General features: G+C 42.2%; 2 protein-coding genes across 5 annotated transcripts in view; one reads left to right on the top strand and one right to left on the bottom strand.

Moving 5' to 3' along the window:
- The window catches only part of si:dkey-288a3.2 (protein phosphatase 1 regulatory subunit 37), a 41,154-nt gene extending 37,859 nt beyond the window's left edge, over nt 1–3,295 (bottom strand). The window contains exons 1-2 of the mRNA XM_027159900.2: nt 2,616–3,295; nt 1,338–1,435 (exon numbers count right to left, since the gene is read on the bottom strand). Of these exons, the coding sequence (XP_027015701.2) occupies nt 1,338–1,435; nt 2,616–2,757 (240 nt within the window). The 5' untranslated portion in view covers nt 2,758–3,295. The remainder of the gene's footprint in view (nt 1–1,337; nt 1,436–2,615) is intronic.
- A 45-nt stretch (nt 3,296–3,340) lies between these two features.
- On the top strand, nt 3,341–16,783 carry vrk1 (VRK serine/threonine kinase 1). Of its 4 annotated transcripts, none has more exons than XM_027159902.2 (13): nt 3,341–3,466; nt 5,900–6,065; nt 6,159–6,214; nt 6,947–7,016; nt 7,508–7,595; nt 7,673–7,781; nt 8,129–8,221; nt 9,076–9,208; nt 10,205–10,325; nt 10,772–10,830; nt 12,239–12,411; nt 15,887–15,980; nt 16,496–16,783. In XM_027159902.2, exons 2-13 carry the CDS (start codon nt 5,906–5,908, stop codon nt 16,630–16,632), a joined length of 1,293 nt encoding a protein of 430 aa, XP_027015703.1. In that variant the 5' UTR covers nt 3,341–3,466; nt 5,900–5,905; the 3' UTR covers nt 16,633–16,783. The 4 variants fall into 4 exon arrangements, 3 of the variants coding, with proteins under 3 accessions (XP_027015703.1, XP_027015704.1, XP_027015702.2); XM_027159903.2 differs by lacking the exon at nt 3,341–3,466 and adding an exon at nt 3,685–3,708; XM_027159901.2 differs by lacking the exon at nt 3,341–3,466 and adding an exon at nt 5,542–5,706.
- The last annotated feature ends 9,288 nt before the right edge of the window (nt 16,784–26,071 follow it).

Here is a 26,071-nt window from a genome sequence, read left to right as displayed (position 1 = left end):
AATTAGACAGAATCAATGTGCACATGCTTTTATATATTTATATATATTTTTTTTAATGACAGGGACAGCAGTGACATTTTAGCATCAAATCACAAACTTCACACTTTAAATTTACACGTGTTATTTCTAGATACCTCATAGCTCATTTTTTTTACACATCTATTGGTCTGTTTCAGTATGTAGCACATTTTGGCACATGAAAACACACCATGCATTTATTTACCCGTGATTCATTTTGTTAATGTGAGTTTCCATTTGATTTATTTATTTATTAATTCATGATTCATTTTGTTCAAATGAGTGTCCGTTTGATTCGTTTATTTACCCGTGATTAATTTTGTTCATGTGAATTTCCATTTGATTTATTTACTTACGCATGATTCATTTTGTTCATGTGAATTTCCATTTGATTCATTTATTTACTCATGATTCATTTTGTTCAAATGAGTGTCCATTTGATTCATTTATTTACTAGTGATTCATTTTGTTTATGTGATATTCAATTTGATTTATTTACTTACTCCTGTTTCATTTTGTTCATGTGAATTTCCATTTGATTCACTTAGTCACTCGTGATTCATTTTGTTCATATACCTTTCTATTTGATTCATGTATTCTCTCGCGGTTCATTTGTTCATGTGAACATTTTTTTTATTCGATTCCTATTTTTTCCTATTTTTTCCCCTCATGATTCATTTTTCACATGTGATTTTCTTACACACAATCGATTTACTTTCACATGATTCTTTTATTTCTCATGATTCGTCACATAAGATTTTTTACATGATTTATTTTTTTTAAGAGATTCATATTTTTTCCCACGATTTATTTATTTTTTTTCCACATGTGAATTTTCACAATTCTTTTCCCAACATGAATTTACAAAAGATTCGTTAATTCATGATTCATTCGCTCAATGACTCACGATTCACTTTTTCACATGATTCCTTTATTCTCACTTTTCATATATTTTCTTATGATTCATTTTCCTCTTGTGTCATTTATTTTGCTCATGATTTATTAGTTTTTCCTGGTGTTGTTTTTTTTTTAATATGATTCATATATTTTGACACGATTCATTTTTCCACCACCTGATTTTCTTTTAATTTTGTTGAACATCTTATGAATTTCATACGTGATTAGTATTTTTTTTTTTTTGCTCTTTATCATAAAAGGTTTGATTCTGTTTCACAACACATGCTGTTTCACATCAGGTCACATGATCAAATTCAGGGTGTAACTTAAAATTTTTACTCTTGATCACATAGCTTTGTGTATCCAAACTCACGTATGAGGCTTTTTACACAGAAATCGAATCGCATGCTAATGCGCTATACCTTTATTTGGTCCAGGGTCTTGGGATGGGGTGCGACTCTGTGCTTTATGCAGCTCTGCTCGTAGGCCAAAATTATATCCGTCAAGGTTCGACTGTCGCCTAAAATAGAAGAGAGAAATAAAAGACTCAACAAACAACAACAACAGCCTTTCATTCCTTATCCACTAATCCAGTGTTTATTGTGTCTTAATGAGCGCTCTACAATTAGCCCTACTGATAAAAGCGCATTTTAAAAATGTTTTCTTCCTGTTTTTTTTTTTTTCCTGCCTAATACACTTCTCTGTGCTTCATTAACGCAAGGTAAATGCATTCGGGGCGTCTCACAGACGTGATGAACTCCATATTTACTCTCAATTCCAAAGACAAAGACAAAGAAACTTTTACCAGAAGTGCAGAGGCAGTGCGTGCATGAGTGTGTGTGTGTGTGTGCATGTGTGTCTGTCTGTCTCAAGGTTTTACATTAAATCCTGCTATTATATTAACTTTTATTTTATTAATCCGTCCCTTTCAAAGTATCCTGTTCATTGCATTTGGTGTTTGTGATAGAAAAGGACAGAATTTATGTATATAAATATATATAAATCAGTAACAGCAACAACAGGGTGTTGTGATGAAACAGAGATACTGTCGATTAGTTTTCCATGACAACACATCCTGCAGTGTTTTATTCATCCATCAGTCTGTTTTCAGTACCACTTCTCTTAGAAAGGGTCACAGGGAACCTGGAGTCTATCCCAGTGGACCCTTGGCACAAGGCTGGTAACGCTCCTGCACAGGGTGCCAACTCATCACACACACATTCACACACTACGGATATTTTAATGATGATTTAATCAGCCAACAACACGTCATTGGACCGGGGAGAAAACCGGAGAACCCAGAGAAAATCCCAAAGCACAAGGAGAACACGGAAACTCTAAACACATGGTGGAAGTGGGAATCGAACCCCTAAGGCCGGAGGTGTGAGGCAAACATATTAAACATTAGAGAACATGATACATGCCAGAAAAAACCTACAAGAGGAAATGAACCCAGCTCTAAAAATGTTCTGTGATATTAAATGTAGTTGGAAAAGTCAGCTTATTATTCCAGTGTAAGAATAATAATAATGCGCTTTGGGACTCCAAAATTAAACAACTTTAGGTTTCTACCGGTGGATCGCGGGTGGATTATTTTTCTATAACAGCACTTTGTTGAAATGATTCATTCCTTACATAGTCAACACTTTCTGACTAATCAGAGTGGAGAATTATCATTGTTATTATTGAGGATTTATTACCATCCTGTCGTGTGTCCTTGATCTCAGCAAATCCCGAAACCATCTCCTCATCCGGTGGAAACGAGACTCGCTTTACCCCCTGGCTCTTCTTGTCGAGCAGACTTATTTTTCTCGCTTCCTCTTCCTCAGCATGGCTGCTCATCGTCTTCACAGGCGCCGATCGGACTTTAGCGTGTTCGCACGATCGATCTCGGTCCGTCCTACAACATCCGAAGTCATTTCGGACGCTCCGGATTCAAGAAGACAATCTACATGCCCGGTTCCACCTTCACAGTCTACTGTGTAGCACCGGTTCTGTTATGGATCTGGAGCAGATCATCAGGTGGCACATGGAAACCAGAAACCTGTGTTTAAAGCATTTACAAAGCTGCTACGGGACGCCACAGGCATCAATAATGAATGACCCAAGCGCTTAGAATATCCACTCAGCAAAGAATACCAACACTTCTAAAGCAAGATGCAGTTAGAACCAAAAGAATCAAACTCCATCGGTCCTAATACTGAACCGTGATTCCTTTATTTCCACATGATATTTATAACCAATGAGACAAACATAAAGAAAACATACACAGACCTAAAAAAATAGAAATTATAATTACGTGCACTGCATATCTTGTGCTGTTGGAAAAATAAACCCAGTAAGTGTTGTATAATGAAAACACTGAGTATAATGGGGGGAAAAAACCCCAAAAACTACAAATCCCGGCATGCTTGGTGCCAAACAGGAAGTTACGTATTCCCGTGTTGACCAATCGGGTTCGTAGTTTTACTTCCGCTTTGAGAGTTGTGCGGGAAGTTTGGAGCTGTGAAGCGTTTGTGTTTATTTGCAATTCATCTTGTGTTCCGTGCAGGTTTGTGTTATTGTCACTTATTTGCACACACGATGTTTGTGTTTACTCACGGATTTGTCGTGTAAGCTTTTTAAAGCCATGACGTTTAGCCGTGTCTTCTTTTAAACGCTAGGCGAAGTTATTTAACTTGTTAGCAGGTGTTAGCATAACAGCTAACAGTTAGCATTTAGCTGAGCGAGCTAAATAGGGCTAAGACGTGGCCGCGCGCGTGCTCGTGCGTGCGTTTATTAAGTTTATTGCAAGTATGTCACATATTTAACTAATATACTTATTATTGTCAGTGTAAGAAACGTTGGCTTGAACCGAATACTGTGTACTGAACGCTAATGCTAGAGTGACAGTGATTAATCGGCTCTCTGAGGTAAAAGATTGGCGCTCGCGAGAGTTTTCCGACTGTGGGCGGGGTTTAATGTGCTCATTTGCATATTAACAGATTAATCACTCGACGTTTTATATGTAGGAAGTTTTTCTGTAAACAGAATAGTTTGGAGTTTTATTCGAAACTATGGAAATAAGCCAGGAAACAATTTTTAATCTGTTATTTCAAGATGTGAGATGTTTTGGGCTAAATGTAATGTCAGTTTATGTCGCTTGTTATAACAGCTATAAGCAGTCGCCTTGTTATAGCAACTATAAGCAGTCGCCTTGTTCTAGCAGCTATAAGCAGTCGCCTTGTTCTAGCAGCTATAAGCAGTCGCCTTGTTCTAGCAGCTATAAGCAGTCGCCTTGTTCTAGCAGCTATAAGCAGTCGCTTGTTATAGCAGCTATAAGCAGTCGCTTGTTATAGCAGCTATAAGCAGTCGCCTTGTTATAGCAGCTATAAGCAGTCGCTTGTTATAGCAGCTATAAGCAGCCGCCTTGTTATAGCAGCTATAAGCATTCGCCTTGTTATAGCAGCTATAAGCCTTCGCCTTGTTATAGCAGCTATAAGCCTTCGCCTTGTTATAGCAGCTATAAGCCTTCGCCTTGTTATAGCAGCTATAAGCCTTCGCCTTGTTATAGCAGCTATAAGCCTTCGCCTTGTTATAGCAGCTATAAGCCTTCGCCTTGTTATAGCAGCTATAAGCAGTCGCCTTGTTATAGCAGCTATAAGCATTCGCCTTGTTATAGCAGCTATAAGCATTCGCCTTGTTATAGCAGCTATAAGCAGTCGCCTTGTTATAGCAGCTATAAGCAGTCGCCTTGTTATAGCAGCTATAAGCAGTCGCCTTGTTATAGCAGCTATAAGCAGTCGCCTTGTTATAGCAGCTATAAGCAGTCGCCTTGTTATAGCAGCTATAAGCAGTCGCCTTGTTATAGCAGCTATAAGCAGTCGCCTTGTTATAGCAGCTATAAGCAGTCGCCTTGTTATAGCAGCTATAAGCAGTCGCCTTGTTATAGCAGCTATAAGCAGTCGCCTTGTTATAGCAGCTATAAGCAGTCGCCTTGTTATAGCAGCTATAAGCAGTCGCCTTGTTATAGCAGCTATAAGCAGTCGCCTTGTTATAGCAGCTATAAGCAGTCGCCTTGTTATAGCAGCTATAAGCAGTCGCTTGTTATAGCAGCTATAAGCAGTCGCTTGTTATAGCAGCTATAAGCAGTCGCTTGTTATAGCAGCTATAAGCAGTCGCTTGTTATAGCAGCTATAAGCAGTCGCTTGTTATAGCAGCTATAAGCAGTCGCCTTGTTATAGCAGCTATAAGCAGTCGCCTTGTTATAGCAGCTATAAGCAGTCGCCTTGTTATAGCAGCTATAAGCAGTCGCCTTGTTATAGCAGCTATAAGCAGTCGCCTTGTTATAGCAGCTATAAGCAGTCGCCTTGTTGTAGCAGCTATAAGCAGTCGCCTTGTTGTAGCAGCTATAAGCAGTCGCCTTGTTGTAGCAGCTATAAGCAGTCGCCTTGTTGTAGCAGCTATAAGCAGTCGCCTTGTTGTAGCAGCTATAAGCAGTCGCCTTGTTGTAGCAGCTATAAGCAGTCGCCTTGTTATAGCAGCTATAAGCAGTCGCCTTGATATAGCAGCTAAACTCCCATAGATGGTGAAGAAACCTTGAGAGGAACCAGACTATATGATTTATGATTATAAATATACAGTCTGATGAATGTTGTAATGATGAGGAGATTGTTGTCCTCAAAGACCACATGGAGTTGGCGTGTCCTCTTTAGTATAGTAGAGTCTAACTGGAGCTGGAACATCTCTAGATGTCTCAGGATCCTCACAGAGTCGGCCTCATCTCCGTGGAGGTCCAGGTCCAGCTATCAGGTCTTTCGACTATTGAGAAGTGAATTACTCGGGCACTTACCGAGTACCGATTTTTGTTGCTAGTGACCGCCGCACAACCTACAGAGAATGAACAGATCTTATAATATGACTCAAATTAATAAGGCATCACGCACTAGTCCTATTCAGAGCTGGTAATTTCTACATCTATTTACTCGTTTATGTAAACGAACAGATTCAGATGCCGCCCAAAACCAAAGCAGCCAGTAAAGCCAGAGCGCCGGCGAAGAGGAAGCTGGCTGAGGAGTTTCCCCCAGGAGAGGTTCTGACCGACACGGCGAAAAAAAGCTGGAAGCTCGGGAAGCCCGTTGGTCAGGGAGGCTTTGGCCTGTTGTATCTGGGTAAGAGTTTCCGTAGCTTTTGATGCTGTCGTGAGACATGATCACGATCATTATACTCAGCATAATAACTCTGTTAATCTTCTCCTCGCTCAGCAAGCGACGATACATCAAATGCTGTCAGAGACGACGCGCCTTACGTCATCAAAGTGGTGAGTTTTGTTTCTTTTTGTCATACAGCTGCCTGGCTCGGGTTAACGTTCTCCTGGGGTTTTAAAGGAGTATCTCAGAAGTTCAGGAGCGCACGAAATAAAACATTAAAGATACAAAATTATCCACAAATGTTGAAGAAGAAAAAAGGCAGCAAAACATCATCAACCACAACAAAACACAGCAAAATCCTGGAGCCACTGATTTTAAAGCTTTATTCCCCTTTTATGAGCAGGACAGTGAACGTCCTCAGAACTTTCCTTACCACGGTCCAGATCATGAAAACTAATCAACCACCGCATGCTGTGATGAAGTGGACTTAAACTCATCACAGAGACGTGGATGTTTATCGTATTTGCACCTTGCAACAAAAGGAACAACAGAAGTGTTTTATTCCTCTTACACAACATACCACAATAAATCTTATTGCAGTGTGTGATTTATTTCAGTATCGAAATGCTGAATTCTGATTGGTCTGATGTTTTGTTTTTTTTCCAAGACAGAGTTTCTAATAATTTGAATATGTTAACGTTTATGTTGAATTCTTTCATTCGTTAAAAATTGGCGAATCGTCGTGGTAACGTAACGGTGTTAACCAGGATAATATTGTACACAGTACGCAATAACGAGTCTTAATAGAAAGTTTGTTTAATCAGAGATCTGTAAGTGTGATTATTGTTGCTAAACCTGTCAGTTCTTTTGTCTTTTTTTTTTTTTCTTCTTCTTCTTCCTAGGAGCCAAGCGACAACGGCCCTCTCTTCTCCGAGCTGAAGTTTTACATGCGAGCCGCCAAACCCGATCTAAGTACGCTCTCCTGACTCCTAACTCTCACCCTCTCAGGCTTTCTGAGCTAGTCTCTTAATTAAAGAAAGTTCCAGGCTCGCAAAGATGCACAAACAGACTGCATGCATTCGGCGCTACTTCTGGCCGCTCAGAGTTCACAGCAATACGTTTTATTAAATAACAACCCAAATGTCACCTTCCCCTGACAATTAACTGTTATATTACTAAGCAACTCTCATGGTTTATTCATTAGGATATTGTGACGTTGGTAAATATTTGTCCCGCCAGCAGATTAGCTCGCGGCCTCCACTCGCTCGTCCCTGCGGGATTTTACCTTTATATTATTTTTGAGTCGCAGCAAGTTTGTGTTTGTGCCTCGGCATACGATTTTGCACGCAGTAGCGCTTTAACTCTCAGAATCTCACGAGAAAGCCGGTATTACCCGTTTCTTTATTCTTTATATTTATAAACGTTTGTTGATACAAGGCCTGACGTTCCTGACTCTGTTTCAGTCGGCACTTGGATAAAGTCACGGAAACTGAAATACTTAGGGGTGCCAAAATATTGGGGCTCTGGACTTCACGAGAACGGAGGAAAGAGGTAAGAGGAGCGAGGCATCACGGCAGCTATTTAGTCGTCCGTCATCGCACCGATTTATTAACCACGTGACGTTTCAGGTACAGGTTCATGGTCATGGACCGATTCGGGACGGATCTACAGAAGAAGTTCGAGGAAAGCGGCAAGAGATTTCCACGGAAGTTGGTTCTTCAGCTGGGCCTCAGACTTGTGAGTTATTGTGAAAGAAAACGTCAAACATTTCTCCCCGTTTAGAGTTATACGTTTGGTCGCCAATTCGAAACATAAAAATAATAAATTGTAAGATTTATATTTTTGATGTGGGTTAATTCATTTAAAATATAAATATATAAAATGTTAACAAATCCTTCATGAAAAATGACAGAATTGTAAGTGATAATTATGAAATTGTTTTGTTTTTTATATTAAAATATAACGTATAAAAATTATATTTACACATTAGAACATTAGAATTGAAATTTGTAAATAAAAGCCTTGCACGCATGGAGTAATGTTTTTTTTTTTCCCCTCCCGTCTTCCCGCTCTCTCCCCTCCAGCTCGACATCCTCGAGTACGTCCACGAGCATGAATACGTCCACGCCGACATTAAAGCCTCCAACCTGCTGCTTTCCCATAAGAACCCCAACCAGGTCTGTGCGAACTGTGTAGCACAATTGTGTTTAAGAGCTTCTGATGCAGACGGAGCTTTTCAGTGGCAGTGATAACGGGACCATAAGATGTTTAATTCACAACAACTGAGCTCTCTCGTATAGCTTCCGTAATTTTAGGCTTCAGGTTGCGTGATGCTTCCACCACCATGCTTCACTACGCAAACTGGAGCTTTAATGAAACATTTTGTGTTGATGTGTTTCAAAGTATAATACAAGTCCATTGGTAGCATGACGGTCCACCAGAGTGCTTTGCTCTGAAACACCCCCCCCACACACACACACACATTTTTAAGCCCCGCCCCTCCAGTCAACAAATGGCCTATTTTGAAGTATAATCCTTTAGTTCATTTCTGATTGACGTTCTAATGCTGCAAAGAGGCAAAGGTTTGGAGATGTAGAAGTGTGTGTGTCTGTGTGTTTGTAATGTGTGTGTATTGCTGCACACACAAACTTTATTTTTTTCCCTAAACTAAATCTCTGCTACACTTTCTCTGTCTCTTTATGCCTTCCCTTAATGAGTCATAATTTAAGCTTTTCATGCTTAGCGTGTAAACAGTCGATATTAAATGACTGCCAAGATGAGTCTGGAGCAAATAAAGGGGGTGGGGGGGGGGGGGAGGCTGAGGCACGGCCAAACATTTAATTTAGAGATTAATAATGTATCAGCGGTGTATTATTAAACCGCTATTTTAAAACTCGGGTTTTAAAAAGTGGCCTCTCGAGATTAGCGCCTCAACACTTCTGTTTTTTCTTTTCTTTCTTTCTTTCTTTTTTTTTTCCTCTTTTCTTTTAAATCATCCTGAAATCGCATGTGATTGTTAATTCCCTGCCAGGTTTACTTGGTGGATTACGGACTGGCCTACAGATTCTCACCGGAAGGTGTGCCAAAGGAATACAAAGAGGACCCTAAGAGATGCCATGACGGGACCATCGAGTTCACCAGCATCGATGCACATCATGGCGTTTGTGTGTATTTCCTTTACTTAACAAAGATAGACAGATTATACGTACAGTGTTTTCCGCACCATAAGGCGCACCGGATTATAAGGCCCAGTCTCAATTACGGGGTCTATTTCTGTACTTAACTCCTACATAAGGCGCACCGTATTATAAGGCGCATGCTAAAACATACGGTCTACAAAAAAGGTAACAAAAGCAAAACAGTGAGTTTAGTTGAACTTTATTCTACTATGTAACAACACACACACATTATTTTTTTAATCAAACTTCTCCCACAAATCCACCAAAGTCCTCATCTAGTGTGTCTTCTTAACTTAGTGCAGTACATTTTCTTGCTTCCTCCACTTCCAAACCATAGATACATTGATGTTGAATTCTTTCAGCTGCTCTATTCCCATTTACAACCGTGTAACTGATAGCCTGTAGTTTGTATTGTGCCTCGTAAGCATCTGATTTTTATTAGCGGATAGCAAACCAACTTAAGGTGCATTTACCGCCACCTACTGGACTGGAGTGTGGATCGCATAATGGTTAGGAAGAAACAAATGTTGTTCTGCAACATACCGGTAGTTATACCGTACCTACCGGAGGCGTGGCGGAGGTAAGCGTACGTACTGTTCGTATTACGTAATGTTCTCTGATTGGTTTATCGCTGCCTGCGTACGTAGTGTATTTATTTTTCACTGGGAAATGGTCTGAAAGTCAATCAAGCGGAGCGCTTACCAAAGTCGCACAACATTTTTACAGATTTTTGGAACTCAGTGCACACACAAGGCGCACCGGATTATTAGGTGCACGGCCGATTTTTGAGAAAATTTAAGGCTTTCAGGTGTGTCTTATAGTGTGGAAAATACTGTATATTAACTGGCCCACAAGGCAAGTTGCAGCTCCTCTGGGCCGTTTTGGTGGCCAGGAAACGTAACCAGCAACTTTGCATTGGTCAATTTTCAATAAAATCATGTTTGTGTTGTTTTTTTTTCCTCCTCTTCTTCCTCCCTTCAGCTCCCTCCAGAAGAGGCGACCTGGAAATCTTGGGTTACTGCATGATCCAGTGGCTGTGCAGCCGCCTGCCCTGGGAGGATAAACTCCAGGACCCGGTTTACGTCAGAGACTCCAAAATACGGTGGGATTTGAAGTTCTCCTGGGGATGTAATGGAGCTTCTCAGAGATTCAGAAACCTTACTGATTATTGATAATATGACAAGGCTGACTTTTATACGAGCGTTATTCAAATAAATCCGAAAGCAGGCATCAAAATAATTTTACGAGCTAAAAGCTAGCTAGCTACATTTCAGTCACGGTCAGCGCTTCATCAGCTAACGAAGACCGTCCGCGGGTGATTGGATGATTTTCAGACACAACGATCCACCTTTGAGTTGATGGATTTGGACGGACAGCACCTGGTTGTGTCTAATTTGCATATTCATGCATATTCATGCACCCCTTGCGTTTTTAGTATTAGCGAAAAGCAATATATTATTAAACATTTCATACTTACATATTTAACGCTACTTAAAGAACAATCAAATCAGCTCACGGTCCATCGTTCTTGTTCTCTCTCTCTCGCAGATGTCGCAACAATGTCAGAGAGTTCATGAAGAGCTGTTTCACCGCAGGACACGACCCAGGTGAGGGGGAAACGCACACGAACACAGCAGCGCTGCACAAATGAACAAAGTACAATCCTCCTCTGCTCCAAGACTATGTTCGACTTCATCCTCACTTGGACCAGGATCAGTTATGTGAATGAGAGTAAAATATTAATGCTCACATTATCAGGCTACTTGAAGCCCAGATTATCTGGAAGGCTTTTAAAGCTAATTCTCAATTCTGATTGGTCAACTTTCCAATCTGCAATTTTAAAAGTATTCTGTATTACAGAACAAATATCCCAGATATTCCAAATCAAGCTTAATGTTAGTTTATCATATAAATATTATCAGATAAACACTTCTGTGTAATTACTTTGTAGGCAGCAACCCAGTTTTCACCCTCTGTGTTTAACTACATGTCTTTGGCATTATAAATACACAGGCTCATTAAATATATTCGCATATTTAAATAGCTAAATAATAAGCGCATATCATTATTATTAAGGCGCGTCCCGAATCCAGACTTTCGGGAAAATGATGCCAATAAGTGAAAACCTTCACGGACACAAAGTTTCCTCGTTTTATTTAGAATCGTATCTCTTCTCGTTTCACTCCACACAGTCACTCTGTAACTTGCTGTTACTTTTGCACAACTTCAGGACTCGCTGTTTTTTTTTTTTTTCTTTTCTTAAATCAAAGGCGTCAGAGGAGTCGTTTGCTCACCGGATGATGCGCTGGCACTTCTGAAGCTCGGTGACAGGCACACAGCAGAAGGAGAGATCCCTCCTCGGGCTGTTGTCTTGCTCGCACACGTCTCGTCCCAACGCCGAGGTGACGGGAGGCGGCGCGCTTAGCGAGGCCATCATGGCTAATTCTGTTTGGTGTGACAATTTGAGCAGCCGACGATAAACAACAGTTTGCGAACAGCGAAGTCTAAGAAACAGCGTGTGATGTTTTGTCGCCCTCTTCTTCCACTAAACTTAGCCTGAAGGTCAGAGTGCCACGCGCCTGCTGCGAGGAGACTCCAGCTCAGGAAGCGCCCTCGATTCCCAGCGCAGTGTTAAACACACTCCTTCCTCTTTTATCGGCTTGTGAAATGGAAATTGCTCTTTACACAGAGGCGGGCAAAAGTTCTGCTTTCTGCCAGTCATGCAGTCCGTACGAATCTATTAGTGGTTCACTGATGCAGAACAACACACAGGAGTGCAGGATAATACATGCGGTGTGGGAAAGTCATCTCTGATGGACTGACACTGGAGACTCCTTCTGAAACGTAGGTGGTTACTATAGAAACAGTGACGCCTAGAAATAAACCTGCGGTTTGCCTTAAACCGTGAAAGCACAGTTGTAATTAAGCCGCAGCGATTAATTACATTTCACCCGTGATGACACAGTCCTGACATCGTCATCGGATCGTTAACCCTAACACGTCGCTGTCTTTCAGAGGAAATGATAAAGTTCATGGAGGAGGTGAAGACGCTGGGATACACGGACAAACCCGACTACGCGAAGCTACGCAGCATTTTGCAGCACGGACTGAAAAGCATCGGCGCCACAGACGACGACAGGCTGGACTTTGCAGCGTCCGTGTCCGACGCCGGACCGTCGTCGGTCAAGGTGAGTCGCCTTCTGTCTCACTCTAGTGCCTCTCTGTTGTAAACGTCAGGACAGCAATCGTTCATTTGTGTCTAAGTTTTTTTTTTCTTCATGACATTCCGACCTGAAAATTCCCCAAAATCTGACTGTTTCTGTAAACACTAACATCCTCAGGGTTTTGTCTGTTTCAATGAAACCTTTTTTGTGTTCTTTGATTCGATTCGACTCTGAATCATCTCTACATCTGGGAGTGAATCATTTATTTATTTGTTTATATTTATTTATTTATCTATTTATTTATAAAAGATGTGAAAACCGGACCACGGGACAAGGCTGTAGAGCTATAGAATCTATTCATATATGTTTTTAATCTTATCTGAATTTAATCTTAATTTATTTATAACTTATTTATTTATTTTATTTATTATTATTATTATTATTTTAATAACAATGCATGTTCTGTTGGATTTCCGACCGGTGAATATGAGATGGTTTCATGAATGAAAATGAGTCATTAAATGTTTTGGGTGTTTAATGTCTCTAAAAGCAAATAAATCCGACAGTTAGATGTTTGGAGCGGTGCTCGGTGCTTGCAGAAGTGAAGTTCTCTCTGTCTCACTCTATCTCTGTCAGTCAGTCTGTCTCTCTCTGTCTCTCTCTTTCTTTGTCAGTCAGTCTGTCTCTCTCTCTGTCTCTCTCTTTCTCTGTCTCACTCTATCTCTGTCAGTCAGTCTGTCTCTCTCTCTGTCTCTCTCTGTCTCTCTCTTTCTTTGTCAGTCAGTCTGTCTCTCTCTGTCTCTCTCTTTCTCTGTCTCACTCTATCTCTGTCAGTCAGTCTCTCTCTCTCTGTCTCTCTCTTTCTTTGTCAGTCAGTCTGTCTCTCTCTCTGTCTCTCTCTTTCTCTGTCTCACTCTATCTCTGTCAGTCAGTCTGTCTCTCTCTTTCTTTGTCAGTCAGTCTGTCTCTCTCTTTCTCTGTCTCACTCTATCTGTCAGTCAGTCTGTCTCTCTCTCTGTCTCTCTCTTTCTTTGTCAGTCAGTCTGTCTCTCTCTGTCTCTCTCTTTCTCTGTCTCACTCTATCTCTGTCAGTCTGTCTCTCTCTCTGTCTCTCTCTGTCTCTCTCTTTCTTTGTCAGTCAGTCTGTCTCTCTCTGTCTCTCTCTTTCTCTGTCTCACTCTATCTCTGTCAGTCAGTCTCTCTCTCTCTGTCTCTCTCTTTCTCTGTCTCACTCTATCTCTGTCAGTCAGTCTGTCTCTCTCGTTTTCTGTCTCACTCTATCTCTGTCAGTCAGTCTGTCTCCCTGTCTCTCTCTTTCTCTGTCTCACTCTATCTCAGTCAGTCTGTCTCTCTCTCTGTCTTTCTCTGTCTCACTCTATCACTGTCTCTGTCAGTCAGTCTGTCTCTCTCTGTCTTTCTCTCTCACTCTATCACTGTTTCTGTCAGTCAGTCTGTCTCTCTCTGTCTCTCTTTCTTTGTCAGTCAGTCTGTCTCTCTCTCTGTCTCTCTCTTTCTCTGTCTCACTCTATCTCTGTCAGTCAGTCTGTCTCTCTCTCTGTCTCTCTCTTTCTTTGTCAGTCAGTCTGTCTCTCTCTGTCTCTCTCTTTCTCTGTCTCACTCTATCTCTGTCAGTCAGTCTGTCTCTCTCTCTGTCTCTCTCTGTCTCTCTCTTTCTTTGTCAGTCAGTCTGTCTCTCTCTGTCTCTCTCTTTCTCTGTCTCACTCTATCTCTGTCAGTCAGTCTGTCTCTCTCGTTTTCTGTCTCACTCTATCTCTGTCAGTCAGTCTGTCTCCCTGTCTCTCTCGTTTTCTGTCTCACTCTATCTCAGTCAGTCTGTCTCTCTCTGTCTTTCTCTGTCTCACTCTATCACTGTCTCTGTCAGTCAGTCTGTCTCACTCTATCACTGTTTCTGTCAGTCTGTCTGTCACTCTCTATCTCTCTCTGTCTCTCTCTTTCTCTGTCTCACTCTATCACGGTTTCTGTCTCTCTGTCTTTCTCTCTCTTTCTCTCTCTCTTGCTCTCTCACTCTAACACTCTATCACTGTCTCTGTCAGTCTGTCTCTCTGTCTCTCTCTCTCTCTGTCTCACTCTATCACCATCACTTTCTCTGTCTGTCTGTCTCTTTATCTCTGTCTCTCTCTCTCTCTGTCTCTCTCTCTCACTGTTTCACTGTGTGCTCATTTCACTGGTAAATCGTGTGTGTTTTTAACGTCCCGCTCTCTCCCCGACCCCTTGGTGTACTCGTCCGTACACCCTTTATATTAGATGTTTACACTCAATACGGTTTACATTGTTAGCTCGTGTCGTCGTTGGATTGCGAAATGTCTTCTGATCGCTGATATTCTGTCTCAACACGTTAAACGTCCGCTACGTACTAAGCGTCAGCGTCCGACTCTACCGAGAACTACGGAGACAACGTCCACAGCACTAGAGAGAAAAAAACCCTTGTGAACACAAAGACTTCACTTCCCCCGCCCTCTTCTCCTTCGCTCACTCCTTCCGTCAGGTCCTGAGTGCCTGTGTTTATTCCCCGCTAATGTATCACAAATTTGCTGACACGGTCACCTCGGAGCGAGCGCAGGCCAGCAATCAGCGCGCGCTCTCGCGACACGGGAGGCGACGGACTTTCCTCGCCTTCCCACAATGCCGTTTGCATATGGAAGGTGCCACCAGGGAGCTGGCCTGTGCCAGCTGAGGGTTACCTGCCCACTGCAGTTATTGTATGTAATTATCGAGCCAATCTGTTCAGCTCAGCGGGGTCTGGATGGTAATCATGAGGCAGCAATTGGCAAAATGGAAGGGAAATGTGAGGAGGGGATGGATGGGAAGGAAAGAAGAAAGGGAAAGAGAGAGAGAAGGGACGATGGTTCGAGTCCGAGAGACAGGCAGGCGAGCATTCATTACGCAGTCTGAGGGAAGGGGGTTTGTGGGGGGGGTTTGATTGCTGTCATTAAGTGCATCTTCCAGCTAACCCCGAGTTCAGGTTTTTTTTATTTTTTTTTTTGTGATTTTCTCCCATTCGCTCCTCTCTCTATCCCGCGCTTGAATTAGCGCCGAACAAGATCCGGAACGGAGGAAAACGTCATAATAAATGAACTCAACATACAAACGATTGTTTAGCGGGTTCAAAGCGGCGAATGAAATTGCGTCTCTGACCTGTAATCTCCAGTCACGGATATAACCTTGAAAGTCCGCATAACTCTAAGCGCTATCAAAATAGACCTTTTGTGTTTGATATTTCAATGATTTCATTATTTTTTTTTCCTCCTCCTTCCCTCGCCGGATTTTTTAGCCTTGCCGGAGAGCCGGGGAGCGAGTCGTAATTACATTTGCTCAGACGTCACGCTTAAGGCTTAAGGCACACGTAATAGTTTCCTCGCGTATCACAGAGGAAAGGTTCCTTTTTAATATTAGACTCAAACTCCCCCTAAGGATGCTGTAGGCAAGTGATTTGACCATTTCTTTTCTATTTCTTCTATTTCCCTTTCTCTTTCTAAAGACTCCTAAGCGGAAGAAAGCCGCGGAAAAAGAGACGTCTAACGACGAAACCGATAGAACCCCAGCAAAGAAGAGACGTCCGGCGCAGAAGAAGGGTAAGTCCTCACTTCCTGTAGTCAGATTTCCTTCTGACTCCTTTGGGTTAGATCCCTAACACACCGACAGCACTTTTATTTCAAAAAGTACAAAAAAAAAAGATCACCAAGAAGCAGCTTAACAAAAATCCCGATGCGAGGAAAAACTCCCCGAGACTTAGTGATGAGGAAGCGGTCATCATGGTTACTACTGCTGCAGCCCTTTAAGCGAAAAGGAGCCGTGTGTCCAACTTGTGAGTTTCGAACGAATCACGAGTCGTTTAGTCATCGTTTGTTTAATCAAATTTAGGACGTAACGTCAAACTTGTATTTGTTTACGGAAAAAATTGTTTTTTTCTGCTGTAGCTTCAGATCAGTCAGTCTAGAAGTTTCTACATATTTTTGGTTAAAGCTTCCCATTAGACATCTGCCTTTGTTAGGATACCAAGTCTTGTTATTTATTTATTCTATACATATTAAATGAAAAAAATGTAAATACGATATTGTAGAGACGAAACTGTTTTCTCGTCACGCAGTGAACGGAGTGAAGAAGACGACCGTGAAAAAGTCCAGTCCGAAAAAGCGCTTCATCGACTCGGGGACACAGACGTCCCCTGCGGCGGCCGTGGTGGAAGCGAAGAGAGGCAGAGGCAGGCCCAAAAAGGCCGCATAGCTCTCCTCTTTTTAAACTGCTACGACTTCTTTTTAACACTTTATTTTTTTCCCCCTCTAGATTATTTCCTAGCTGTACATTTTCGTTTCCTTTCTTTTTTCAGGATGTTGGGTACATTCTAAGTAAAATAATAAATAACAAAAAAAAAGTACACTTGCTGTGAGTAGCGAGTTATTTTCATCCCCTTTGTAATGGCTTGAATAATCAGGCCCGTGCCGTCGAGGTCCGGAGGGGATTACTTTGCCCTCGATAAGGGAATCCCCAAAGGAGCTCGCCGAGTGCCGACTCTTTCCACGTCGCATCCGACTCCTTTCTCGTCGCAGAATGAAAGGCAAGGTGCGTCTCTTTCGCTCTCTGTCTCTCTCTCTCTCTCTCTCTCTCTCTCTTATATATATATATATATATATATATATATATATATCTGTCTCTCTCTCTCTCTGCTCTTTGATCCCGGAGCTGAGACGCTCTTCAGGGAAAAAGGCTGCGTGCGTGTGCGCCATACCTTTCCTCTCTTCCGCCATTTGATCAGGAGAAGACAAAAGGCGAACACTTGGGTCCCGCTGTTTGTCGCTCCTCGTGCTCGAGTCTTCCCTTTCCCGCTTCCTCACAGAGCCATCATTAAAAGTTAGTTGTGGGCGTGTTACTCAGGATTGCGTCTCGTCGCAACTTCGGTAGCGGGTTTGATCGCAGACAGAGAATGTTTTTATGGCTAAGCACCATCTTTCCGACATTGAAAGGGCAAAGCATAACTCGGAGAAAACAGATCAAAAAACGGCTGCGGTGTGAATAAAGGTAAAAGAAGTGCGTGCAGAGTTTGTCACTCCAGATTGAGATTACATTCGTGGAACGGTTTTTATTTATTTATTTTTTTCCCCTTGAATATTAATGAATCGAATGCAGATAACAAGTGATGAGAGATGTATTTAGGTTGTTCGACTGCATTAGAACATTTCCTCATGTTTCCTCAAGTCGAGACTAAACGAATCGAAATCCAACTGATTCAAGTGAAAAACTTTACCTCATAGTAAAAAAACAAAAACAAAAAGCTTTTCTTTTAAGAATGTACTTAAAATTTTGACGTTTGCCCTAAAATTGAAAAAAGAATCATTTGGTGTAATAGACTGAATCGATTTAGAATCGACTCACAGTTTGAATCAGAATTTGAAAAACGTTAAACATCTTGTGGAACCCGATCGATCTGGAACTGTGCTTGAAAAAACAAAACAAAAAAAAACTAAGCCCATCATCACAGATTTGGCACAAAATGATTGATGGGTAAATAAGATACAAATCTCTACCGCTACCCAAGATATCCTTAACAATGTACTTATTTTTATTTTCAATAAAATACAGCCAACTTGTGTCGAAAAAAGTACCACTATGAAACTTCAGTTTGTTTGTGTTTGGTGTTGAAGATATAGTCTTCAATGAAAATGATTGTAACTGACTTCAAAAAATTAAAACTTTCAAAATTCAAAAAAATATTTCATTCTTGTTTCCATTCAACTTATCCTATTGGTCTAACTGCCCCACTATCACCTAGCTGCCTCACCTATTGGCCTAACTGCCTCACTATCACCTAGCTGCCTCACCTATTGGTCTAACTGGCCAACAATCACCTAGCTGCCTCACCTATTGGCCAAACTGCCCCACTACCACCTAGCTGCCTCACCTATTGACCTAGCCTGCCCCACTATCACCTAGCTGCCACTGCCAGGCTTCTGAGCAAGGCCCTTACTCAATGCTTTGTATATGTGACAAATGCTTCTTTTCATTTTTTTTTTTATTGTCAAATTAACACAAGTCTGTTCCAGTTTTCTAAATTTGAATTTATTTTTTTATGTTTAAATGTGAACAAAGAGTTACTACGGTTCTCTTGAAACAAAGGATCCTCTTGAGCATGGACTGGTTCATCCCTTCCTTCAGACCTGGCCGAGACAGTTGGTGAGAGAACACCGAGTGCTGCATGTGCTGGACAACAAATTGTGGTTGATTGGTAAAAGACCTAAACAGCCAGATGTCAAGGAGCTTTTATTGTCATTTCGACCGTCTACAGCTGGTTCAGTAAACACTGAAATAAAACAACCTTCCTCCAGGATTGTGAGGTACAGCCCAGAGTACAGGCCTTATGGTTTCCATCCTTGACTCGTTAAATCTGCTTAGCCACCGAGTTGAGCTGTGTTCTCTTATGACTGGAGAAAGAGAGAGATAAAGAGAGAGAGATGGAGGTTTTCTTCTAATGTTTGTTTTCCGAGCCGAGCTGCAGGGGCGCTATCGATCGCTCCAGCCGTGCGGGGTAAAGTGCACCCCTGCGTGCTACAACCCCCCCTTCTATACCACTGACCTTGTGGGCGCACAGCCATTGCCTCGCAGTAGGGGGCAGTAGCACATAATGATGGCACACTCAGGGCACTTTGGGGGGCAGAGCATTTAAACACAACTTTACCACCTGTTCCCTCCACCGGACACACACAGAGCAGACCCGCAGCTTTGATGGGCCCGAACGTGGCCATTGATTGACCTACGTTTATATCCACTGCTTTGCCGTGTATTTCTTTACAACAGTGCCGCTTTGGTGCAGGGGCTCCATGCTGAACCTCGAATCTCTCTCAGCAGATGCTTAAACTGTGGCCCGGACCCCCTTGGTACTTTTTGTAATGTGGATTTCGGCATCACTCGTCCCCTATCCGGTAACGTCGTTGTGGTATCGAGTCCAATTGGCGCTGTATGTAGCTCATCTCTTACCGTAGAGCCTGAGGGATGGATGACCTTATTGAAAGTTCTTCAGTACCTATGACGGAGTATGTTAGTTGTAGAAAAAGCAGAAAAATGATTTGCAAGCATATTATATGCTATAATACACTGTAGCTACATAGAAACACAGACCTTCAAAAGGAAGTCAGAGAAGTGACGCGTCCTAGGGTTAAAAAAAGGTCATCCATTTACATGTTATGGTCAAGAGACCTACAAATTCTTCAAGCACAATTTATTAGATGTTTGAATGAAAGCGATAAGGAAGACCGAATGTATCTCCAGCTCTTCATAATGGCCTCCAACTGAACTTCAGCAATCAGCTTCAGTTTATAGGTCAAAATCATGTCCAAAACCATATGATATATGTATGATCTTTACACACAAACACAGATTTTGGGTGAAATTTGGTCCCACACCAAAGTTTTTCCCCCCCTAACACTTAACTGTACTTATCCAGCACCATCCTTTACATTAGACATCGGCTTAGCAGCTTCAGAGGAAACCGTCTTCCTGCCCTTAATGAGCAAAGCGAAAGAGACAGAAACAGGACAAACTCAGCAACCGAGAGTTTAAAAAGGGAACCCGTCGTCCTCTGGGCTACGTAGAGACTTTACAGTATGTCAGCGTCGATAGTAAGGGTTACACGAGAGGAATTAAACAGAGGTAGGAGGTAGATTAGGAGTAGAGTAGAAGGATCTTTTGAGATTAAACCAGCGAGTGGCAAACAGGTAGATGTAGGATAAGATATAGAGGAGAAGTGCAAATTAAGGGGAAACAGTAGGCCAAGCTGGGGTTTGTTAAAATATTGTTCCTGCGTCGTGCAAATTTGACCAGATTGATTTTAATTGAAAATCTTCAGTAAATTCTAACTGCCGAGGAGATTTCTTTCGTGTTAATATTTCAGTTGACCATCCAATTGTATTTGTCGATTGACAAATAGATGTCGTGTAATAGTTCTTTAGTTTTTCATTTACACAACACGGTGGAACCTTTTTCCTGGAGTCGAAAACTTGACATCGTCGTGTGTCTGTTTAGCTTCGATTTTATTTGTTTGTGTTGTGTGAATAATTTTTTTTAGTTTACTCTGTACAGCCAGATTTGCCTGAATATGCAAAGGTTTGACTCTTGAAGAATTAAAGACAAGGTAAATAAAGTCATGGTGAGTTCGAGTGTGTTTTGGGGAAAAGTTAATGACAAAACTGGTGCATGGTATAAATAATTTTAGAAAAATATTTCTTACTGTAACTTTCTTTACTTGAACTAGTGTTTATCATGAACTACTAGTAAAAATATTAGGACACCGCGGTATACATGGATATCAAAATATTCTATCCAATATCCTGATGTTCTCTGACTGTAAATTAGAGGTCTTCACGGGTCCACTTAGATCCGAAATCCCGCGGTCCGACCCGAGACCCGAGCGGGTTCGGGTCTAAAAGTTTCACGTGTACCTCGGACACGGGTCGGGTATAATAATAGTGGCATCGGGTCTCGGGTAATTTAAAATAAATGTGTTTTCACCGAACGGACCCGAGAAGACTGTATATCGCATGTGTGCATCGACTCGAGTCCTTTTCCAACCTCTCCTCTTTTTTGACAAGACCGCTTGTGACGTGTGGCTGGTGGCAAGCTAATTTTTGTTGAAACAGACCTGTCAATTAATTTTGAACCCATGTTGTAGCGGTTACTTTAGTGTAGAGTTATGCAACATTCGGGTCCAGTCGGGTCAGACTCGGATATAATTTTTTCGGGTTTGTCTCGGGTCGGGTCTTTCTTTAAAAAAAAGATTCGGGTTCGGGTAAAAGTGATTCGGGTCACTTCGCCTCGAGTACATTTCTTTAGACCCGAGAAGACCTCTACTGTAAATTGTGTGTGTGTTTGTTTTTTTCTTTTCCATATTGGACGGTTTTTCCTTCTCCTTAATGTTTTTTGGAGCTTGGACTAGAGGGACAGAGAGTTTACCACCATTTCTTCCTTAGACTTGAGCTTGTTAAGCCTCCTAGTGGACCCTCCAGGTAGCCCAAAGTGATAAAGTCATGGACTGGTTTCTCATGCTTCTTCATAAACGTGACCGAGGAAACTATGATAGTTGAATGATTTTTTTTTTTTCATGGGGCACGGAATCAGCGAGCGCTCCCGGATGTGCCGGTGAATAAGCTCCAGATAGAGCGCCTTTACTCTGATGTGAGGGTCACGTCCCCTGTGCAAAAACCTTGATTAGTTTCAAAGGATTGTGAAAGCTGGTGTGATCAGCATGGCAGGCTGATGTCCATCAATCAACAGCCCTTAAGGCACTGCACTCTGATACCTCATAAAGAAAGGCAGCTTTACACGGGTAATGCTATACCATTCACAGGGTCATGGGACCGCACTGTCCCCATTCATATGCACTTGATAAATGGTGTTCTTGACATTGAATTGTTCAGATAAGGGACCAGGGGACCGCGCAGATCCGATCAGAGGTTTATGTCGAGAGCGAATGGGCGGGAAAAAAAAAATCTTTTGAAAATATCAACTTAAATTGTGTTATACTTGAAAAATCTGTTTCGTTAATCTATCGTGTTTTGAAAGAAGAAATGCCATCTCATATCTCATTTTCATCTGTCTGGCTTCATGAATTTGGTCTTTTTTGTATCTCGTTCTCATTTAGATGAAAATAAATTTCACTCTCATTGTGTTCCTATTTGTCGTCGCACCCCCTGTGCCCTCCATCTTGAAAACACCCATGGAACAAACTCTATAGACTGATTTTTAGGCGGCTGACAGAAAGTGCTCTTTCAATGCAGTTATGGTACATTTGCGATTCTAGTTGTGTGTAAATATTAGAAAACAGCAGGTTCTCACATTCGCAGAAGCGAGGCGTAGCAGTGGGGCTAAGAGGCGCGTTCTTATCGGTATTGTATTCACACTACACCGTTCCTCCTGCTGTTTCTAATCTGCCGCTGCTGCTGCGAGCAAAACTGGACAGGCATTTATTGTCTCAGCAGGGGGATGCTTGACAAGAGAATGTTAAACACTACCACTACCTGCAATTTTCAAAGGCGATACCAGACATGATAAAATGTAGATACACGTTTAATTTCTGTTTTGGGTGAAACGATGGAGAAACTCCGGCGAAATAAGCAGGTAGGCGATTCTTTTTCTTTGCTTCCACGGGGTGCCTTGTGAGTTTATACTACACTGTTTTTTGTGTGTGTAATTTAAGGGAAAGGCAAAGTCTTGTCTTTTAATGCCTCTGATCCAGACTGCTCCCAGACGAATCTGGAACTGGAGGTCGATTCGGGGCTTTAATTCAGTTCGCCTTTAGTGGCTGTGTTAGGTTATTTTATGGGCAACAGTATACATGGATGAAGTCAATCCCTACACTTCCACACTCAAGCAGCTCATCTTTGCCTTTGCATACCAGCAGACCCCCTCGACGCCTCTGATCAAGACCATGCGGAGAACAAACTGAAATCGTGGGCCGACTCGAAGTACTTCACTTTTTTTTTGGTGGCAGCCTTAGTGGGTCTGCTGTGCACTTGACTACAAAAGGCAGACATCTGACTGTCTGTGTCCAAGGGGCTCATTTTTGTCTTTGTGTAATCGTCTCTTATCCGGATGACCTCCGGTACAAAAACCGAAACCGGGGGCCGACTTGCAACAAGCCTGAATTCAATTCCAGGCTCTGGTGACCATCAGAATACGTGTTTGGATGAAGTACGAACATCTCGCTCATACTGTCAGAGTCCAAATAGCTCATCTACATCTTTGCGTTAAATGCCTCTACTCCAGAATACTTCTCGATTGAAATCGGGGCCGACTCGCAAGCCTTGAATTCAGTTCCATGTTTTAGTGAGCATCAAAAGACGTTTTTGACAGCGTAAGTGGGACATTGTTACTTCTCTTATGTCCCAATATCTCATCCTTGTCTTGGCATACAAGCAGCCCCCCCTCCATTCGCTTCTCTCTCTGCACCCTCTGTGTTTCTGTTTCTTAGATAAATGATGACTTCCAGACGTGGCCTTGATAACTGCTGGGGCCATCGAGGAGGCATCAGAGGAGGCAGCCATCTTAATTATCATGACACTTGCACACGCTGAGATTTTCACCGTAGTGCTCGGCGGTTTTTTAAATTTTTTTCCCCTATTTCGCTTTATCTTTTCTTTCATTTTTAAAAATTTTTTTTTTTAGTTTTTTATTAAATGAACTTTGAAGGCAGCCTGAGGAGACTTCAGACTTGCATTCCAGACCGTCACCCCTTGATCACCGCCTTTCTGATATCAAAATTGTGCTGCTTCTAAATCGTCTCGTATTCGAGTCTTAAATTAGGTCGTGCTGTCTAATGGACTTCACGCTGGGAGCGCCATTAAAGAAGCTTCACGGACATTTAATAACCAATTTGGTTAATAAATTCATTTTAATAACCAGGAATCAATTACGTTCTTGATGAAGGGCTTTTAACACTGAACGCTGTTCTGATAACACGGTTCCTGTCTGCCGTTATGCATAGATGCAGAAATGCCCATTATGTAGTTATCTACTCCTTCTAATAGGTGTCGTGTTCAAGTAACCAGGTCAGTATAATATATCAGGGGGGAAAATGATAAACATATAGATTTTTTTTCTCCAGTCGCAGGTCTTCGCCTAAAGTGTCTTTTTTTAAAAATGGCAGTGAAGAAGACCACGATGGGGCCTTATAACATGCCTTGGGCAATTTCTCACACTACAGTGGTATGACGGTATGGCTTTGTGGTCTGCAACACCACCAATGTGGTCACTCTAGACGGGGTGCTAAAGTGGGGGGGCATTCATGCTTTCTCACACACAACCTTTTGTGTGGTATTCTCAGCTATTAAATTCTCACCACAGGTGAAAGCGGTGTTTGTGGGTGGCATGTTCAGGGTCACTAAGATTGATGCATCTGTTTTAACCATTTAAAATCTGTTCGTTTTGTCTTCAGAACTTAATAGTGCACAGATCGCTCTGTGTTAATGTTCATATTTCTTTTTAAAACATAGGCACATCTTTTGGGTAACTCGGGCGAACTTTCCCTTTAATAAGCTCAGGCATGGGCTTGCTCTGTAAAACAGCTCTCTGGGGCCTGATAGTACACAGACCTCAGCTGGCTGGGAAACATACATTAGCATCGCCTTTGGTAAAAAGATACTGGCCGCCTTTTTTGTAATGTATTTCTGGACCATTTTAGTAGAATATGCCCCATATTTAGTCTGATTCCTGCCTATTCCCAACACATATCGCATAAGGTCGGTGTACCCCCTTAGAGAAGTGGTTCTCATGGGATGTGTTCATCTGTCGCTTCACCTCCCAGTGGTTGCTGTTGAAGGGTTTCAAACGCTCCCTGCAGGTTCTTTTGTGGTGTCCGTGCTGTAGGGAGGAGACGCAGCCGCCGGTCCTGGCTCAGGTTTCACCAAGCACCGCACCCTGATACAAAACATGAGAACAAACCTTGCTGGCCTCCTGCCCTCTCCCACCATTGTGTACCTTCCTCAACTCTGCTGTGGCTACAGCCAGCAGATTGGCTTGCTCAGGAATGGGAGAGGACGTCGCTGCCTCCCCATCTGTCCGAGCCAGGATAGAATAATAGGATTTTCTGTCCTGGAATTGAAGATAATTGTGGTCTCTATCTCGCTCCCTAACTGTATGATATTAACCTCGTGCTCTGGAGCCCACATTGGGTCCTGACCGAGGCCAGATGGCAATGTGTTTTGATATCCGATCCAGTCTCGGAGGTCAAGTTGAAGTTGAAATCCGAAGGGTTGCTTCGTCGGTTCCCTCTGCGCAAGTAACAGAGGTGTCATTCAAACAGGCGGCCCTCTTATCTGGATCGGGATCTTCGCAGGGCACTAAAACAGTGGTCGAAGCAGCACTTATACAGATGCCTTTCCGTCGAGGTTGGAGCTGTAACTCATTTATACGCACTGGGAACGGACCGCAGGTCAAAGTCAAAGTTCTTGCGCTTTTAGGACGTGCAGCGTAACACTGAATAGCTTCGGTATCAAAGGTGCAAAAGCACAATGGAAGATAGATGAAGCAAACTATTAAAGTGTCATACTTGTCCTCAGTCACATTGGACAGGGGGGTGAGAAGGAAAAGGAAAAACGACTCAAGCAGGAGGCATTGCTTTGTTCGATCCAACTCTGAATGGGCTATTTGAGGGGGGAAAAAAAAAAAGAAGAGTTTGATGATGAGCCTGGTGTGGAGGCCTCCCTTGGTGCTGAAGCCATGGTAATAATGTTCTCTCTCTCTCTCCCTCTCCTTTGCCGTGACCCGGGCCTGGTTACAGTCCCCTTGGTAACGTTCACATTCGGAGTGCTTTAAATACACTTTAAAACCCTTGCTGTAAGTGTTCGGATTCTGTCAAAGCCAGAATTACCCAAATTAGGAGCTTCATCCCCTCTAGGCTTGTAGTCTAGCACCATTTTAAATGTGTTAGTAAGCACTTTATAATTGAAAACACTTACGCTTCCAGGCAGGCCTGCTGCATATCTATTTTTAATTTATTCACGTCCATTTTTTGAAATTCTTTAATTTCACCGTAGCATTTTATGGTGTTTTTTTTTTTAACGGATTTCATTCACATTTCATTCCCCTGTGGTTGTTTGATACATTGCTATGTTAATAAGCACCCTTTGAAACCTCTTGCAGTTCATCATTTACCTGTGCATGTAGGATTATTTTAATT

This window comes from Tachysurus fulvidraco, chromosome 12, assembly GCF_022655615.1.
Source record: "Tachysurus fulvidraco isolate hzauxx_2018 chromosome 12, HZAU_PFXX_2.0, whole genome shotgun sequence".
In the NCBI taxonomy this organism is placed as follows: domain Eukaryota; kingdom Metazoa; phylum Chordata; class Actinopteri; order Siluriformes; family Bagridae; genus Tachysurus; species Tachysurus fulvidraco.
The sequence above is the reverse complement of the archived record's forward strand: the minus strand, read 5'-3'. Positions and strand labels throughout refer to the sequence as shown.

Coding starts and splice junctions, on each gene's coding strand:
- vrk1 (XM_027159901.2), top strand. CDS start 5,542: ATGAATGTTGTAATGATGAGGAGATTGTTGTCCTCAAAGACCACATGG. Junction 5,707..5,899: donor GGTCCAGGTCCAGCTATCAG/GTCTTTCGACTA, acceptor GTAAACGAACAG/ATTCAGATGCCGCCCAAAAC. Junction 7,596..7,672: donor CACGAGAACGGAGGAAAGAG/GTAAGAGGAGCG, acceptor GTGACGTTTCAG/GTACAGGTTCATGGTCATGG.